General features: G+C 41.0%; 2 protein-coding genes across 16 annotated transcripts in view; one reads left to right on the top strand and one right to left on the bottom strand.

Moving 5' to 3' along the window:
• Positions 1-18,607, top strand: part of LOC109626228 (inactive phospholipid phosphatase 7) — a 57,783-nt gene that overhangs the window by 36,089 nt on the left and 3,087 nt on the right. For 6 of the 14 annotated variants that reach the window (XR_011239098.1, XR_011239095.1, XM_069513352.1 and 3 more), the window contains one exon: positions 730-1,768. The exons of 6 other annotated variants lie outside the window; for them this stretch is intronic. Coding sequence is in view for 5 of the 8 variants with exons in the window: in XM_069513352.1 (XP_069369453.1) it covers positions 730-775 (46 nt within the window). In the remaining 3 variants the exon portion in view is untranslated. Of the gene's footprint in view, positions 1-729; positions 1,769-11,831; positions 14,006-18,607 lie in introns of those variants that run through there. 2 more of the 14 variants (XR_011239092.1, XM_020081965.2) reach the window with 2 other exon arrangements.
• Positions 1,376-11,440, bottom strand: fam78ab (family with sequence similarity 78 member Ab). Of its 2 annotated transcripts, XM_020081964.2 has the most exons (3): positions 11,299-11,440; positions 10,327-10,630; positions 1,376-6,110 (listed from the first exon to the last, which is right to left on the bottom strand). In XM_020081964.2, exons 2-3 carry the CDS (start codon positions 10,587-10,589, stop codon positions 5,585-5,587), a joined length of 789 nt encoding a protein of 262 aa, XP_019937523.1. In that variant the 5' UTR covers positions 10,590-10,630; positions 11,299-11,440; the 3' UTR covers positions 1,376-5,584. The 2 variants fall into 2 exon arrangements, with proteins under 2 accessions (XP_019937523.1, XP_019937521.1); XM_020081962.2 differs by having other exon boundaries at positions 10,327-11,350.

Raw genomic sequence — 18,607 nt, 5'->3', positions numbered from 1 at the left:
ACAAACTGTATGTTCAACTTCTCTAAAGATTAATGTGCCACAGATGGGGTCGTGAAAACTTATTTACAGATAGATTTGGTTCTTTTCATGGTATAATCTGTTGACCAACCCATGTATAAATGGAAATTCAGAAAACAAATTAGTTTCAAGTATTTAATTCCTGACTGGTAGGGGAGTTGTCAACATCAGCTACTAGAGATTTATTAATTCAGCTCTGCCACAAGTAAAATGTAACATTTATTAGACTTGCATGCAGAATAATAATATTTTCCAATACTTGGTGAATACTTGGGATGGTTAAAGGGAAAAGAAATTAATGTTTGAGTGGCATGTAGGGCCACCACAAGCACCCAGGACTATCACTTGTTTATTCAAGTTTTCCCTTGAATTTATGCATAACCTGACTATTTCTGAAGAATCTTTATTTTATTCTCTTTGCGTGGTTCTTTTTATGTCCCCTCCTTTGTTTTTATCCAGTGGCTTCACTCCACCACTATGCTCTATCTTCTTTTATTGCTTTCAATCGCTGCCATCAACAAAAAGAGGCACATACAGAGCAGTAACATCCCCTCTGTTGTCATAGAAAAGCCTTGACTGTGCTCAGCAGTGTATGTGTCGCCTCTGGCCTCTTTGTAAATGTGCAGGCTTTTCAAGATTTTTCAGTTCAGCACTTTAGACAGCATTTCTTTATTCTGGCTCATCTGGTATCTGGTCTTTTGATTTGTGCAGGTCGGGTGAACCCAACATGCCTGGTGAGGAAATCTCCCTGAAGTGACACATATAGAGATGAAAACTAGAAGATGTGCTAAAAAAGGAAATGTGATTTGTATCTTCGAGGCAGCAAAGAAAATCTTAGTCAGTTTCAGTTTGGATAAACAGCTCAGACCAGTGAAGTGGGCTGCCAGTACAAAGCCTGACCACTATGGATTTCTAGGGGGCGTATACCAATATTCAGGAGGAAAAGTTTACTGATACCAATATATTGGCTGATATTTATGTAAAAATTAAATTGGAATGTTTCCTAAGATGTCCATATCAAACCCGGAATTAATACATAAATGCACATCTTTTCTGCATTGTTTATTCTTTAAAATAATAGTTTTTATATCAGCAAACATAAAGACCAATATTGATATGTCTGTGATTTTCTCATATCGAGATTTTTTTCTTTCTTTTTCTTTTACAGCCGACCAATAAATCGGTCTGGAGCTAATGAAAATATTACATTTATAAATTGGAAAACAGTATGTTGTGAATAGTAGTTTTCCCAATGCTAAACAAGACCTTGAAATTATTTGATAACATTGTGAACATGTAACTGCACCTCAATAAGGTCAATGTGCAAATTTAACTAAAAAGAAAAGGAAAGACGAAGGGTGACATTTGTACATTTTTATTCATTCTTGAAAAAAGACTTTTTTTTACATATTTTTTCAGGGGTTGTTCACCCCAATGTTGTGCATTTTCACAGTTTTAAATATTTTCCAGAACTGACCCATTTTCAAGTATTGGTGTAAAAAGTCAAAGCTGAACAAACACACAATGCTTGAACTATATCAGAGCTGTTATTTCCAAACAAACCAAACAAAATGAGAAACAAACATATTTGCTTGTAGTATCCTATGTACCACATGTCAGGTTGTATTTCAAACACTGAATTATGTTGTATATTTTCTGAAATAAGGAGAATAGTGAGATGAATTGACCTGTGGACAATCCATTTTTTTCTTTCTGGCATAGAACTAATAATAAAAATAAGGAAATGAAAGGCAGGTGGTCCTGAGTGTGAACTAGGTTTACTGGTTTAAATAATGGTTACTGTCTCACGAGGGTTCAACCAATAAATAAAGAGCTGGAGCAAAAGTAGCAGCCCTCAGAAGAACTGTAATGTGTGGGTTTAGGAAGGGAGGGGTTCGATCGCTTGGCACAGCCGTACGAGCAGAAAACGCTACGACAAATAACATCCCATATGGCTACATTTTGCATTTGTGATATTTCTCAGGAAATTAAATGAAATTAGGCCCATCATCAAGTGCCAAGAGGTTTTTTTGAATTCACAACTTACCAACAATATTACACTGCATAGTTTTGGCGCTGTCCAATTTTGGCACTTTTGGTGCTCCGTACAGGAAAACCAATAATGTGCGGTGTTGTTTTTCTGTGGCTTTTTCAGGAAGCATATTGCATTTGTGACATTTCTCTGAATGTAAAATCATTAACGCAAAGTTGACAGACGCACACAGATGATGTTTAGTGCCCTTTTCCATCAACATCAGACGCTGCTGATTTTTCACAGGCACCCACTGTGTGACCTCAGTTCCTCTATTTCTTCTTTATAAAAAAACGTCCTTGCTGTAATTTATCACCAGGAGACACACATACATCACACCCTGTTTGTTAGCAGATAGGTGTGTTTGTGCATATGGCTTTGTAGCATGTGCTCCGACCGTCCACGTGCAGGGCTGATAAATGAGTTCAGGCTGCCAATGTGACACTGCTGTGACAATCAGATACAGCACCAGGCCTACTCCTTTCCCCTTGGGGTGTTTGTGTGTTTGTGTGTTTGTGTGTGTGTGTGTGTTTGCGTCCAAGCTCTATCCCTGTTTTATGACAAGGACGTACCCTGTCCTGCCTGTTTGTTTGTGTGTAAGAGAGAAAGAGAGAGAGAGATCATGACACAACAACAGTAGAAGTACATCAGTGTAACTCATCCCTTCTAAATCCCTCCAATTGGATTTAACACACAACTCACATGAAAACAAACAGACACACACACACGTTTGGAGCACGGGCCACGCGTGTCAAGGTTTAATTATATTACACTTAGTCCAGCTTGGATACGATCTGTGGTGTCCATAGGTCATCTGAAGACATTACAAAGCAGTTAAGGATACAATAGTTTTCTAAACGGACGTGATGTGTTGTCAACTTCACATTCACTCCACCACAACCTCAGTTTAGGACATTAGCAGCTTCAGATACGTTGCCCCCTGACATCTGCTCCTTGACCTCACGTATACCTCGCCCATGACTCCAGCTAGCCTTTGCCTTTCACAGCACAACTCGCAACTGCACGGTTCAGTCCATGTAGGGCGTGTAAGTGTGTCACTGCAGATCTAATTATGACAGTAGTCCCTTACTAGCCTGTTCTCGTCTCCCTTCACCACAGTCTGTGACTCTGCCCAGAGCACAGGGCCTCACGGTAACTTATGAACCCGGCTGCAGGAGCAGTGCCTGATGAAGCTGTGTGTGGGCTTAAAAGAGAGATCGAGCGCATGGATGGATTTGATATTTGAGCACTGGTTCAGCTGGTTGTTATTTGACTTATATAAGACATTAGTCTGAATGGAAGTCTGTGGAGCCTTTAGCCAGGGTTACAATCTGTCATTCTACTGAGCTGCCATTAGATCTATATTGGAAATCATATCACTCATGGTTGAATAGGTGTTTCAATGGTTGTCATTTTTTGTTATCTTTGCACAAATGTAAGAATGGTGTCAAACTTTTCATAAAAATAGGCATGTTCCCCAAGAATCTTTACTTATCAAAGTATTACTTTAAAGTGTGACTTTAAAGTCCTGGTAAACATACCAGCAAAATCAAGGTACTACACAGGGAAGTTACACAATAATCCTGTATTGTAATGTTGCAGAGGACAGAATATCCTAAAAAAATGCACAAAGAAATGTTTCCTGAACGGAGTTGGAAGGCTTTCTTCACTCCATAGAAGGGAGGTGTGTATACACTGACGCAGCGGCAGCAGCTTACAAATCTTTGTGAAACACACAACCACATAATACTTTGATGCATTTTTTATATTGGAGCCAAAACACAGGGAACTTTGCATAAATGTTCATAGTATCTTAAAGCAAAAACTGGACTTTAACATGAAAACCTCTAACAAAGGTTTTCATCAATAGATTTAAAAAAAAAAAGGTTTTGTTTTGGATCTGAAGCCATGCTCAAAAATGAACATTTAAATGGGCAATGTTTCATTATATGTTTGTATTTAGCAGACCAGTACTGTTGTGTGTCTGTATGTGTGTTTGCGTGAATTGGCGGTAAAATAAAGAGAGACAAGCCCCACAACTGGCAGAGCAGAGAAGTGGGTCATCTACAGTATATGCCGACCGAGCAGCCGGGATCAAACTCACATGGCTCCTGTTCTGCTTTTCAGCCTCGACAACCGATAAAAAGTGAGAGAAGGAAAGAGGGGAAGAAAAGACTAGGGAGAGGAGGAATATCGGTGTAGATTAAGAGGATAAGTGCCAAAACATAGAGGCTTGAGACGCAGACATGTTTTGATTTTGATGAAAAGTTAAGTTTTACAGATTTAAAGGATGTCAACAATAATAAATATGCGTATAATTGTGAGGGAAAAAAACTTACTGCTGTTATTTCCTTTGTCTTTTTAATTTCAAGTATTAATAAACACGCTCATTGTGGTAAGAAAGAGTAACCGAGAACGGAAGGATGAAAAAGGAGAAGGGAAGGAAGTGAAGAGGGGCCCTGAGATGGAAGGATGAAGAGAAAGGACGTTGAAAGCAACAGCCGCCACTGAAGAGAATAAACTGAATGAGGTTAATTGAGTAGTGCTTTTAAGTACCTTTCGCTCAAGTTGTTATTGCACGGAAAGTTTTATGTACTCAGTGCTATTGACAAGGGTTTGCTTCACTGGTGTTTTCTGCACATAGCATCGCTTTTGCTGCGTAATTCACTTGAAACACAACTGTATAACTGCTTCTATACATATTGCTGGTTGTACTTGTTAGACAATACATTTGTCAGAGGCGGGTTATCTCCTGTCCTAAACCCACACACGCCAGCACCAACAGTCTGGAAGAGATGGGACAAATGAGCAAAATACTGCATTGCACTTAGTTTAAGGCGAAAACGTTTGCAGTGGAAAGCGATGTAAACTTAAGGCAGCATGGATTGAATGTCTTGCATGTTTTTTTTGTTTTTTTAAACTACTAAAATCTATAGTCAACCAATGCATTTTGCCATGTGAAACACACAACGGCAGCAACAAACTAAATAAAATGCACTCTCTCCCAACCATAAATAAAAACACAACTGGTATTTGAATACAACGTTTGTAACTATCCATGTATGTAGCATGTGCGAAGACATGGTCATGTAAATACTATAACTTGACCCACACTCAAAAACCTTGCATTGCTTGGCTCAAACAGCCACAATATAAAAAGGTCCAAAATAAAAAACCAAGAAATATTCTTGTTTTTCATTTCTTCAATGACTTCATTTAGCACAGTGAGACCCGACCCAGTTTGAAGGTAGAATGGTTGCAGTTTGTTCACTCCAGTTTTAAAAAGTACATCCTCCTTCCCTTGTAGCATCAGCTGGTCTTTTTCTCAGAACTTTTTCTCTGCCTGGTTTTCCCTCCCTCCGTTGTTTTAAAACAGAAGAGCGAAAAGAGTAAAGAGGCGAAAATAGACGGACATTAATGTCAACGAAGGGCGACAGCAGTGAGAGCTGGTGAAGAGCAGGAACGAAACAAAAGAGAACAAATATGAGATGATACTGTCAAAGTATCCAAGGCCAGCCTGGTCAGTGAAACGGGTCAGTATTTGGGTGGGATGACCACCATGGGGTCACCATTATTTGGCCGCCACATCAGTACCTGGGCGTCATTGGCGTTAGGCTTGACCATGGCGTTTGCGAGGATGGACTCGTTCTTGCAAAGAATCTGGGGCTGCTCTTGGATGACAGGCTCGTTCAGAACAGCCCGCTCACCCAGAGGCTTGTCCGGATCCACTGTGATGTAGAGCTGCATCCTCCAGCGGATTGTCTTCAGGACGATAGTCTCTGAGGTGGCCTGGTTGATGGCCACCAGCCATGTCGTAAAGCTCTGGTTACGGTGGATGCTGCTAAGCTGAGACACATTGCTGTCACTGACTGGCACGCTCCAGGTCACGCTGGGGTAGAAATTGTCATTCATGCTAATGGTGAACCTGCTTTCCCTCTTTGTGGGGCCGACAACAGTGAAGGTCTCTGTGGTATTACCGTACCATGGGTAGTTGACTCCATCCGAGTCACTAATGGCTTGGATCTTGCCGTCCCGCAGGTCTGGGAGCTCCCAACTTGACCTGGAAGTAGAAAGGAGTCATCAGAATTGAAGCTGATAGCTATTCAGTGCTTAATGAGATTCATTAATAATTGGATCTTATCACACCTTATATTTAAGCTCTGGCAGAGTAAACCACACCAAATGATTCGTGAGGTAAAAACCACGCCTGTACAAACAGCCGAGCATTTGCATCTCAGTAATCTCCCTATTGATGTTGCTGTTGATGCATCAACACAAGACAGGCTCAAGAAGTTCATTCAAGGCCTCGCTCTTAATTCTTTCCACCAATTTTCAAACTGCTGTGAAAAAAATACAGTGCAATAATATGTTGTGACACACACAGCGGGCGACACTGAACAGATTAAGTGACCTGGTACCTACAGTCGGTCCACCTATCGATTTTCTCTCCACTGAGGGAGAGAGGTTACCTTTCATTCCCCAAAGCTGAGGACCAGCAGAGCAGAGGAGATAACAGTGTGATCACATCCACATGGCTTAGTGCCGACATGGCAATGTGATTTTTTTTTCACCTAGGGGGCGAGATTAGCAAGGCTGGCATGATTTGTGTGTGTGTGTTTGTGAATATGAAAGTGAACGTGCATGTGCATATGTACATTTTTGTTCGCAAAAAAACAAAAATCACCCAATCCTCTGAACTGATGCCTCGGAAAAACTATTTGAAGCAATCAACTCTGTCACGGGCATAAACCCTTGAAAACTAAATTAAAAACACTTTTCAGATTTATTACTTATAAGCACAACTGTGCAGACAACATGGCCTCACAAGCTCATTATACTTCATCAGGAACATGTATTCATTTTCCTTATTTAGGTCATACTTTCTATCAGTCATTCAACACCGAACCACATAAATGTCAGGCAGACTGTGACCTGTTCCTGTATGCGTACTCAAACTCAAAGATTACCGTCAAAATTACCTAGTAGAAGGCGTGGGTTCCTATAAAAGGCAGAGTAGAGCATGTGCACATAGGTACACACAGGAACAATGAAGAGTCGTGGACCTGCTGAGGAACTTTGATCACAGCTTGCTTTTGCACTTCAGGGCTCACTTCCTGTTTGTGTCTTCAGTGTGTGGTTTCATGTTTGTGACGGAACCGCAGCGAATTAGTCACTTCTTTAAAAAAAATGACAGAACTTTAATGCACTATGACTCCTGAGGTCATCAGTTATCGTAAATGAAATTCTAGTGCAATTTATATTGAGAAGGGGTGTAGCTACCAGGGAGGGCTGTTCTTGGAGTTCAACTAATTTGAAAAAAATATTTAAATCATAGCTTAATGAAAATGATACATGCGCACACTGAGTCAGCTGTAGCACCAGAACGTACAGGTTGCATTTGAGAGTGCATAAGGACAGAAAATCTATACTTACATTTTTTGATAGTTGAAATAGCTTTAGTTTAAAGTAGTTGATAGTGAAATAGCTTAAAGTAATGAATGCATTGTTAAAGTAGATAACTTTAAGTAACTGATGAAGAGATGAAAGACCCTGATGAAGACCTAGACTTCATTTGGTTGGTCGCTATCTTTGCTGATACTTGATAAATAAATTGATGAAGTGATTTCACCTGAAGATTTTGCATCAATAAATATTGAGACTCTGTCGTACTTCTACCTGCATAACCAAAGAGCACCATTCGGATCAGCCAGAGCCACACAGATCCCACTTATCCTTTTTTAAACAGTTGAAACTGTGAAAGTAAAGTAGCCTCATAGAGAAATACTGAAAAATCCTCTCCTGCCACCAGTAGCATGAATGCAAGTGTGACCAAATCAACCGAAACTGTAACAATATGTATTTATATGTCATAAATAGAATTACGTACCATATTTTGAAGACAGAATCAGAGGAAATTAACATATGTTGAGCATAACTGTATCTGAGTTAATCAAAAGAAGAAGTCGTCCGTGGTTGCAACAGAATAATCCTTACCATAACCCATCGTAGCTCTAACTGCTGTTAAATGGTCTCATTTCACTTCTACCACATTTCGTGTTTTAGCACCTTTGCGTTTGTAGAGGAACACAGCAGACCTCATCTAATCATAACACACATCAGTGGACTACGCGTGTCGAGAGCGAACTCAACTCTTTCATCCTAAAATGAACATCAGGAATAAGTGGCCTTGATTTGCTCGTCAAATTCTGTCTTTGACTGAGGAAAAGTTTAATGAGTTTAAAATAGGGAATATAATGATATATGAAAAACATTTTTGAGCGCATGAGCTACACTGGCAGACAAAATAATGTAAATTCAGCATGAAGTGTTGTGGACGCTACAGCAAAGGTGGGTGGGTGCATTCCAACACCCCTATATCCAGTGTAGTACTATCTATATATATACTGCATCTGTTACATCCATGTTGGTTACTTCCAACTTAAGATGACTCTTCCTCTGTGTCACTGGGATTTGTCTGTATTTACTAGACACTTTGGAACACTATGGTTAGGAGTTAATGTGATCTTTACAAAAATCCCTTTAGAGCAAAAGTGATTAGTCGATAAATCGATTAGTTGATCAACAGAAAATTAATCTGTAGCAATTTGCTGGTTCCTGCTCCTTCAATTGGAGGATTTTGCGTTTCTGTTTTATATCGTAATAAACTTAATATGTTTGAGTTTTGAACTATTGGTCAAGGTATCTGAACTTGTCTCTTTGTTTTCAGGGAACCCGAGGATTTTTATAGAATGACAAACAATTAAATATTTAGAATAGTAGAACAAGTAGAATTTGAAGAAATGCATAATATTGACTAATTGTTCATTCTTCTGTTTTTATTCTGTCCACTTCATCATGTATATCTATTTAGAGTTGTGTTCAAGTATCTTGACGTATTAGACATTTATGAAAGCTTGTATGCGTTTATGGCTACAATCGACAAAAAGACACTTAAGCAACATAAAATCCAAATATTCACGATAGAGTTGTGTAACTTTGGATGAAAGAGACCGTTACTGTAAACGGTACAACTTCTTCTGACAAAAGTTATTGATCAGACCGACCTCTGAGAAAGTAACTCACTCACATGTGTGGGACCATAATGGGGTCGGGTTGCCAGGGGAGTGGAAGTGGACTGGGTCTCTAATCTTAGACGTGCAACACTTGAACATCCTCTGCTGCAGATTCTACAGATAAAGCACGAACGCTACTTGTGGAGCATTTGTGGCAACACAAATACACACACATGCAGTGTCATAAATGTATTTTAAAGCTGCATTTGTAGCAGTTTGTCTTCTTAATAACCACTGGTGCAAAAATAACCTATACATATTGACAAGCAGAGGCACAACATCCTGCTCTCGTATCTGTTTGGTTTTGAACTACTTTGTTGCCTGCAAGCAAGAAGCTATAAGCCCACATATATACTACACACAGCAGAGTGACTGATTAAATTAAAGTGCACTCACAGTTCATTTATCTTCCTTTTCTACAAATGTTATCTTCCTGGAAACAGACATTAATATGTGTAGTATTTTTAATACACAGCACAGAGTGGTGCTAGACCGCTCAGATTGAACTGCAGACAAGTTTCACTACTGAAGAGGATTTTCATTTTGGAGTCATTCTTGCACTTTAGTCATAAAAACAGGAAGTTTCACAAGCAGCTAAATTACCCCAAAGAAATGTTTTCTGTTAGTGGAGTTTGGAAATCATTAACTTTAGCTGGGTTTCTTGTCCTTTGTCTAAACTGGTTAAATGTTTTATCTGCAAAGTCTAATATCAGCAACTGCTTGTCCAATTTAGTGGCCTTAATTCTTTTTTTGATAAAGCACTGGTAAGCACTGTGTCAAGAGTATTTAAATAACTAGATCAACATTAAATGGCCACGCTACTTTGGTAATCAATTCATTATTATATTGAAAATAAGTGGTACAACCTTTTGAATAAAAAGCTTGTTCATAAGACAGTGAACCTGGAATTGGTATATTTGTCGCTACTGCAGCCTTAACAATAGTATGACAAGAAATTCTGGGGTAAATATGTTTTTTTTCATATGCAAAGTCATACATGACAAAGATGCCACTCTTGCTATTATAATCTGAATTGTAGAAGAGTTGTAATATGCTGCAAATGAACCCATCAGAGCTCAAATGGCTATTTTCATCGGTGTTGTATTTCAGTAACCAAACAAACTCTATGTTCATATCTAAATAATTCATATTCATCCCTGGGAGTCCCCACACAGTGAAAAAGAAAGAGCCCACAATACTCACATCCCTTTGTCTCCATACGTATTATAGAACTCCATGTGGTTACACGCTTGAATCCAGCCGATGGTCCACGTCTCTTGACAGGGCAAAGGCGGCACCAGGATCTGGGCGTGTGCGCGGAAAAACGGCGTTCGGTAGCGCAGGACCACGCTGTTAGACTCGTCGATGCTGGTGGGTTTGGAATCGATGGCAGTGTTCACCTCCAGGACGATGACACTGTCACGGAAACTCTTGGGCTTACACCTGATACTCTGGATGCAGCCCATCGCATTACACAGCAACACAATCCACAACAACGTCCAGCGGTCTGGAGGAGGAGGAGAAGGACGCATTGGACACAGCAAGAAGAAAATCATTTCAGTTGGATCCAGAACAGAAAAGAGGAAGAAAAGGACGAGCTCAGCGAGTCTTCGTTTTTGTAGAGTGTATGCTTTCCGGTGCGTAAAACCAACTTCACCAAACAAGCACAGATGCAAGAACTTTCCTTATCCGTGCATTGATGCTTTTATGCTGTCACGATACAAGTCACTGACTCCCACAAGTTGCTTTATCTATCGCAGAAAGGCGTGACCTTCTGGCGATCATGCATTGGAGTGGTGTGAGTAAAAGGTTTAAAGTTCAGGATAATTACGCGCTAAATAATTAACAAAAAACTACTAATGTTACATCTTGGCGTCGCGCTGCTGTTTGTGTGAGTCTGTATTACACTATGGGGCTGATCCTGAACTATATAATCTAAGGGTTAAAGCTCTACTGTTTATCCATCTGGCGACAGAAAGAAACAGACATTCATAAATCACAGCTGAGATGTGACGCTCACACAGTCTCCTTTTAATCCGCAATAGCCTCAGTTCATCACTATAAAAAAACGTGTAGTAATTAAAGGGCGTATTTTGCGTAAATGCATGTGCGGATTAAAGGTTCGTGGATTGTGATCTAACAAAAACCAACATGCATAAAAAAAAAGAAGTCTACCTATAAAACAGTTCTGCAGAAAGTCTCCAGCAGCAGAACGATCCGCGGCTCTCACAGCTCCTCGGTCACACAGAGAGGTTTATAATTCCTTTATCTGCTTCTCAGCCGCGCTCCTTCTGTGTCTGCCACACAATTATGATTATCTATTTCACCGTCCCGCACACGGAGGCATGCAGCCCCTCCGAGAGCGCCCACACCTAGGCGAGTTTGAGAAGGAGCACCGCAACATCCACAGGACACCGCCGCGTCAACTTCAGCGCCGACTCCACCGGTTCCATGCGTAAATGTGGGGATGAATAAAGACATGACGCCTCTGGAGGGACGGGACGGGACCGGGAAGATCAACCGGGATGAAGTCACGTAGACCCGTTGGACCCTCCCGGCGCGATAGGATGCGGTTCAGCCTAAATTCCGGCGCAGGCTGTCAGGTCTCGGTGCTCGTCCCATCGCTGCCTCGGCAGGTTCACCCCCGCTACGCATTGGTCTGTTTCAGCTGCCTGTGAAGCAGCTCTTTAAGTATCTCAGGGACGACACTTCCGCCCTGAGCCGCAAGCATTTCTGGGAGATGTAGTCTTAAGAGTTTCTGTTGGGTGCGGCAAAGCTGATCAGAAAGCAGCCCCAGAGCACGTGAGTTAGGCTTCAGTGTAAATCTTGAAATAAATGTATATTTTCACAGGAGGTGGAGAGGATTGAATTCTATTCTAACAGTTCCAAATAACAATAATACAATAGATTGATCTTTAAATGATGATGATCATGACAGTCAATCACTATACATTTTATAGTATCAGAACATGTTGTATTGTAATAACAAGATCCTATTCCTTACATGATTTAACACACAATAATATGATAAGTTACAAGTTAAATAACAAGGTAATGATAATAATATTACTTAATTTAGCACTTTTCAACACAGTACAAAGTGCTCCATGCAGAAAACTAATGGTTAAAATACAGAGGATTACCGAAGAATGACTTAATGTAATATAATAATAATGATAATAACAATAATAATTAAATCCTAATGATTTTCATTTTGTGAAAACACTTTTTATTTTATTATTTGCTTTGTTAATTAATGTCTCGTTAAAGATGGGCAGATTATTTGAGATTCTTCTTTCTGCTCCTTTTCATTAAGATTTAAGAATTTGTGTGTGCATTTAAATAGTTTTCTTTGGTCGATGAATGAAATAAACGTATATGACTGTAGTTCAACCTAATAACAATTTTCATTCAACTTTTATTTGATTTGTACCGTAGTCTGCAAAGCTGTTTCTGGGCGGGTGTGATCAGCTTTGACAAGTTGACTGATCAATTATCAATAATCAGTCTGGCAATCATAGTTTGTTCTGGGGTTTTATTTGTAATAGGCTTTCCACCACAGTTATATATATATATATATATTCATTTATTATTTCACTTGTTATCAGAGTTATTGGTTCGTTTTGTTTGGTGGGACACTGGTATCAGTTTGAATATTAGAAAGTCCTCCCTCGGTCTCCATATAACAAGAAGAATGATATGGTCTGTTTAAGCACCTTGGAGAACTCCGCTGTGCAGCAGAGCGCACCGCAGATGGTGAATCGGGACTACGTAAACTACGTAACATGCGCACGGAGCGGCCAAACGCCACACAGGCTGCGCTGCTTTGTCTTCGCCCTTCCCTGTTTTGGCTGATTGTTTACTTCTTAAGCCTGCATCGCTTTATGCGATCATCCCCTCTCCTCCTCTCCTCTCTGCCGGGATATCAGGGGTGTTATGGAGGCTGCAGGGGAGATTTAGAGTCAAGCTGTGCGCTTCGTAGCTCCTCATCCTTCTTCCCCTGGTAAGATGAAAACACCGTGTCGTGCGAATCTCTTGCACCTTCTTCTAGCCTGAGCTTGTTTTCCACAGATGCACGCTCAGTGATGCTCTTATTTTCTACGGGGCTGTGCAGCGCTGTGGCGATACAAGACGTGCATGTTGTTATTTTATCTCCATGCTGCAGATCGGGTTTCAGTGGATTGGCCGAGCTAAATGCCACTCACTGCACTCCCCCTGCCTGCACGGTATAAACAGCATGGCCAGCGCACATTCCAGTGGCTCTAAATATATCTATTAAGGCCACAGGAGGAGGAGGTGGGGGTGCTGGGAGTGTTATCCTGGGACATTTCACCGGCGTGGTCGACCCGCACCCACTTGAATTATCATCCGGAGATTGACAATCGGCTGTTGCACCCACAGAGGCGAATTTGGCACCATCCAGACATGCCCTCCACTTACAATGTGAGGTCCCGGGCGCGGGAGAGAAACAACGTCCTGAGCAGACCTGAGTTCATGTCCTTGAACCAACAGCCTCCCCGCGGCCCCGGCCCCTCTGAGAGCCGAGGCAGCGCCCGGCGACAGGGCCAAAACAAGCCGCAAGCAAGCCAGCAGAGCGAGGAACCTACCGACAGTGGCAGCAAGATGCCGGAGGAGGACTGCATGCAGCTGAACCCTTCATTCAAGGGAATCGCCATGAACTCCCTCCTCGCCATTGATATCTGTCTGTCCAAGCGCATGGGGGTGTGCGCCTACACGTCGTCCTCGTGGGGAGGCTGCCGCTCCATGGTCACCCTCTTAGCGCTCACTGGGCACGGCATCACGTGGATCATTGGCACTATCGTGTGTCTCACACGGAGTAACACTCTGGCTGGACAAGAGGTCCTGGTCAACCTGCTGCTTGGTAAATGCCACATCACACTCGCCAGTCACCAGCCTGTTCAAAACACGCACATACATCTTCCATACAACGCTCCTCCTGCGCCACGACAGTGTGCAAAAGTTTACAGCAAGAGTCAGATCATTTTTAAAAGACCTGCATATGATATGGATGTGAGCTGTGTGGCCCACTTGTAAAATAGCAAATCTGGCCCAAATACCACATGCTATGCCAAACTTTGCTATGTGGGACAGTGTTCATATTACTTTTACCCACTTTTGTTCTCACCTGGAGAAACAGTCAGCTGTGCCAGTCAACTTATAAAGGTTTGGACATGCAGTCACATTAAACAAAAAACACATTAGTTTGAACACAGGGGTTTCAGCAACTTCTAAATGTTCTCAACATGCAGAGGTTTGCACAACACTTTCTGCCAAGGTATATTTTATTAAGGGCTTATACATTATAATGTATTATTGCTACATTGAGGATGACAATGGGATTCTTACATGCTCTACAAGTCATTAATAATTTTTTTATTAATTTATTTATTAAGCTAAAGCTATATAAACCCATCATATGACCTGTTGTTTTGACACTAACACACTTTCTAATGCAAAGCAGACCTGTTAATATTTAATATGATTGACACATTATTCATATTTCTGCAGATTCTGCCCAGAACAAACGCTGCATATTCAGACAGAATGACAACACATGTCAGTTTTGTGCAGTTAAGTCAACATTGTGTATTAAAGAAAGGAGTTTGGTATCTCACAGCTTTTCTGTCTATTAGATTTATTTTGTACTCTTTTAGAATGACAAAAAAAATCTGAGAAGCACATTTTAATTGAGTTGCATCACTGTATGGCTCATGATATTATGTTGTGCTACAAAGTTTCAGCTGCAAAACAAGATGCACTTTGATCAGCGCTCATTCATTCCGAAGCAAATGGATTTGCCAACATTTCAAGGTCCCCAAAATATGTTCAGACATGAAGCTTGTAAACAGATTTTTATTTGATAAGGTTTTTTCCCATGGGTCCATACATAACAAGGTCTTTGTTGTTGTTGATCTAGTAGTACATTGTTTTTCTCTGTATGTGCTACATTTTTAATTCAGCATATATTACGAGGAGCATATGACACAAAGTAAAATTTGTCAGAATGATTGGGGCACTTGTGTGTGTACGTGCATGAGCGAGTGCATACTCACACACACACACACACACACACACGTGCAGTCTTGACCACAGATTATTGACCAAAAAGCAGTACAAATCCTCCGGCTGTAGTCACTCTGAGCTCTGATTGGAAGAGAGTAAATCTCTGGATTTAGGACACAGTTGTATTGTGTTTGGAACATTGTTTAATTTCAACTGCTTGTTGATTATTTGTTTGTCCTGCGTATTATCAAGTCTATCAAGGTCTGTCTGGGAATACATTTTGAACAGTGTTTGGGGATTTTAAATTTAATGCTGATTGACACTCCTAGTTTGTTTTCATGTAATGGGAAAGTAATCAGCTAAGACCGGTCAGTCTGGAATTATTCAGTCTACTGTTATGACTGAATAACACTGACATAACTGGATTTCCAATATAGTGTTTGGAAAACTGTCTCGTCACACAATGACTGGGACAATAAGACAACGGAACATGTCAGAGGCACGGCACAAGCAGACCTTGACTGCAGAGGATGTTCCCACACTTATCAACTATAGTGTAGTGCAGCTTTTGTGTTTTCTGTTTTCTTCATTTGTGTGACTAAGTTCCTCCAGTGACCTAATTACTCTAATTTCAAAGAGTCAGGCTTGATATAAAATAATGCAACTCCATTCAAAGTGCAGAAGAGATTTAATCAAGTCCTGTGGATGCTTCAGGCACTGACAAAGATCAGGAAAGTCAAGATTCTGTTTGCATGACTAATCAGTCAACCTTTGCCTGAAGGAGGCCCCTAGAGTCAATTAATATATCAGCAGGATGCTCTGTGAGGATCCTCACAATCATCATTTTCTGTCCAAACCTGAGGCAAAACTAAAGCCTGAACCAGACAGGCACTGTCCGATCCCGACCGGAGCCCGATGTACTGAAGTCACTGAGTTTGTGTTACTCTGTCCCTGGATTGTTTTGGTTCACTCTTGCCAGCATTGTTTGTTTGTTTTTCCTCAGTAGGCAGCTTCTTTAAATAAAAACACTCCACAACCTCAATGTTTGCTCCCTTCCCACCATCAAATGACAAACACAAGCTGAGGAGCCAGATATTTTGATCAACTCTCATCTTTTAATTGCCATTGCCACCAGGGTGTGCAGTACCCTTGGTATGGTTAAATCAAGCTTGTTTCAAAGGATCGATTGATGGAAACTTAACTAAAAACAAATTAGAGAGTGACAAAAGGCTGCATCCTTCGAGGATGGGGTCCAACCATTCCACAAACAAGGCAGTCTTCTAAGACATGAGATGGTCTGGTCAACAGAGGGTTTCCGTGATCAGTGTCGGCAGCTCGTTTCACCCTTATTGCTGTTTCCTAGCAACAGAGCTCAAGTGTGAATGACCCTTGGTATTTTAACATGTGTACTGTTAGCTGTTTGTATTGGACATCTCGTCGCTTGCCGGTGCCATTACCTTTTTGAAAACCTGTGGATGATAGGTTGGGCCTGGAAGAATCCACCCGTTGGAGCTGTGGTTTCTTTGGGATGGAAGGATGCATTTGTCGGACACATTTGAAGGAGGCTTCAATGGGACAGTCCAGCCGCATTGCTATGAAGACATTTCAAATGCAGCCTCTGAAGGATGCAGCTCTTTAATTGAGACACAGCATTCCTCATTAGCTCATCCTCATTAGAGTATATAAGTTTTCATTTCATACAAGATCATCCAGTGAAATCAGACAGACCCAGTGACAGACACTTGCTGCTGTGGGAAAGAAGAAACTCTGATCAAGCGAAAAAACTAAGCAGTGTTTTACTGTTGTGCGCCATCTGAACTTATGAGAAAACAATAGGCATTGTGGGATTTCCTCTCATTGCAAGTTGATCTGGTGGAGCCAGTTATCTGTCTACACCTGTTCCACTTCTTAGAGGTGGAGATTCCATTCCCAATTTAGCAGGTTCCCATTGATCAGTCCATCTGAGTTCAGCACCCAGGAGGTGTCTCACTGTTGGAGAGCGTTCGGCTGCTCAAATCTAACACTGTTGTTTGTGTGTGATCAATAACTGTGTGTTGATTGAAGGGGGGGCTGACTTCAAACGTATTATCACACTGTGCCTCCTGCAGCCGTGCTGTCTGTGTCCCAGCACAGGATTCTTTTTTAAAACAGCTGCAAAAAAAGTAATACCAGTATTTTTGCTAAATTACCTCCACATTCTTGAAGACGTTGGTCATTTGATGTGTTGACGCTGCCAAACAAACTGAATCCTCGCTGCTGCTGTAGTCAGCTGAAGGGCACCGCAAACAGGCTCGCAGATGATAATGTGATGTGTCATCGCTCACCTTCTGCCTCCCCTCAGGGCTTTTGGGATGTTCACTGCCACAGGGCAGCGTAGGGCTGCACCAGTCTCATTGCACGTCTGTTTTTTAAATTTTTACTGAACCTGTTCACCTCTACTTTGTTCCCTTGTCTCTTCCTTTCTTAAAAAGACAGCACCTTACCACAAGCCTGCCTTTAAGAAGCTGGAGTGGAAGTTAAAATAATGGCCCCATTGGGACGGTGCGTGGGCGAGTGGAATGAGAAGTAGGGCAGCGTAACCAATGTGTCAGACAACTGACAGTTATTTAGTGCAGGGTTGGCCGTGTGTGTGTGTGTGTGTGTGTGTGTGTGCGTGTGCGTGTTTAAGAAGATGGCAGACAAAGATGGTGATGGGTAGGATATTTTTGGGAGGGGTATGGAGCTATAAAAGGCAACTGCAAATGTCTGGTATGTCGACTCTAAGCAAATGCTACTGATGAGTTATTCTTGGTCACCAATGTATCTTTTACATATTACAACTATAGTCGCCTCACTGCATTATATAAAAAGCCCTGATCGGACCACACTGTTCCACTGTGACAGTTTGTTTCTCTTATCTTGTTCATTTCCTGTCTTTTGCTCTTATCACTTTTGTTCTGTTCAGTACTGTTTACATATTCAACAAAAAATGAAAAAGGTGCTCTGAGCTAAATGGTAACCGATGTTAACATCATGGGTGGATGCACCAAATGTCAGGAAAGTCCACCCAGCAGTTGTTGAGACATTTCAATCAAAACTATGAATGTGAGCCACATGATACGTAGTCTGCAGATTGACTCTAACTGTGGGATATATCTTCGGGGAATTTTTGATATGTTCCAGTCAAAAACTGCCCACAACTCATGTTCTGACATGCAGACGTGCTTCGTTTTAATGTGTCACTAATTAGAAATTGCAATTTAACAGTAATGGGAAGGATTAGATCTGTTCTTAAAAAAAAACTTATATCGTTATATACATATTTATTACTTTCTCACTTATAAACTATTTTTCAGATTCGGATTTTATATCAAAAATGGAAACACTGATAAAATAGCATATAAAACATTTTATTGTTTAAACTAGTGGTTCCTGTTTTTTTGAATATGAAAGAAATAATGTCTGCTTGGGGTCCATTGTC

This window comes from Paralichthys olivaceus, chromosome 18 (genome assembly GCF_024713975.1).
Source record: "Paralichthys olivaceus isolate ysfri-2021 chromosome 18, ASM2471397v2, whole genome shotgun sequence".
Lineage (NCBI taxonomy): Eukaryota > Metazoa > Chordata > Actinopteri > Pleuronectiformes > Paralichthyidae > Paralichthys > Paralichthys olivaceus.
The sequence above is the reverse complement of the archived record's forward strand: the minus strand, read 5'-3'. Positions and strand labels throughout refer to the sequence as shown.

Excerpts from the sequence above, each read along its gene's own strand:
- fam78ab (XM_020081962.2), bottom strand. The coding sequence starts at position 10,679 with ATGATTTTCTTCTTGCTGTGTCCAATGCGTCCTTCTCCTCCTCCTCCA. Across the intron at positions 6,111-10,326 it reads ACGTATGGAGACAAAGGGAT|GTCAAGTTGGGAGCTCCCAG; the intron begins GTGAGTATTGTG and ends TTCTACTTCCAG.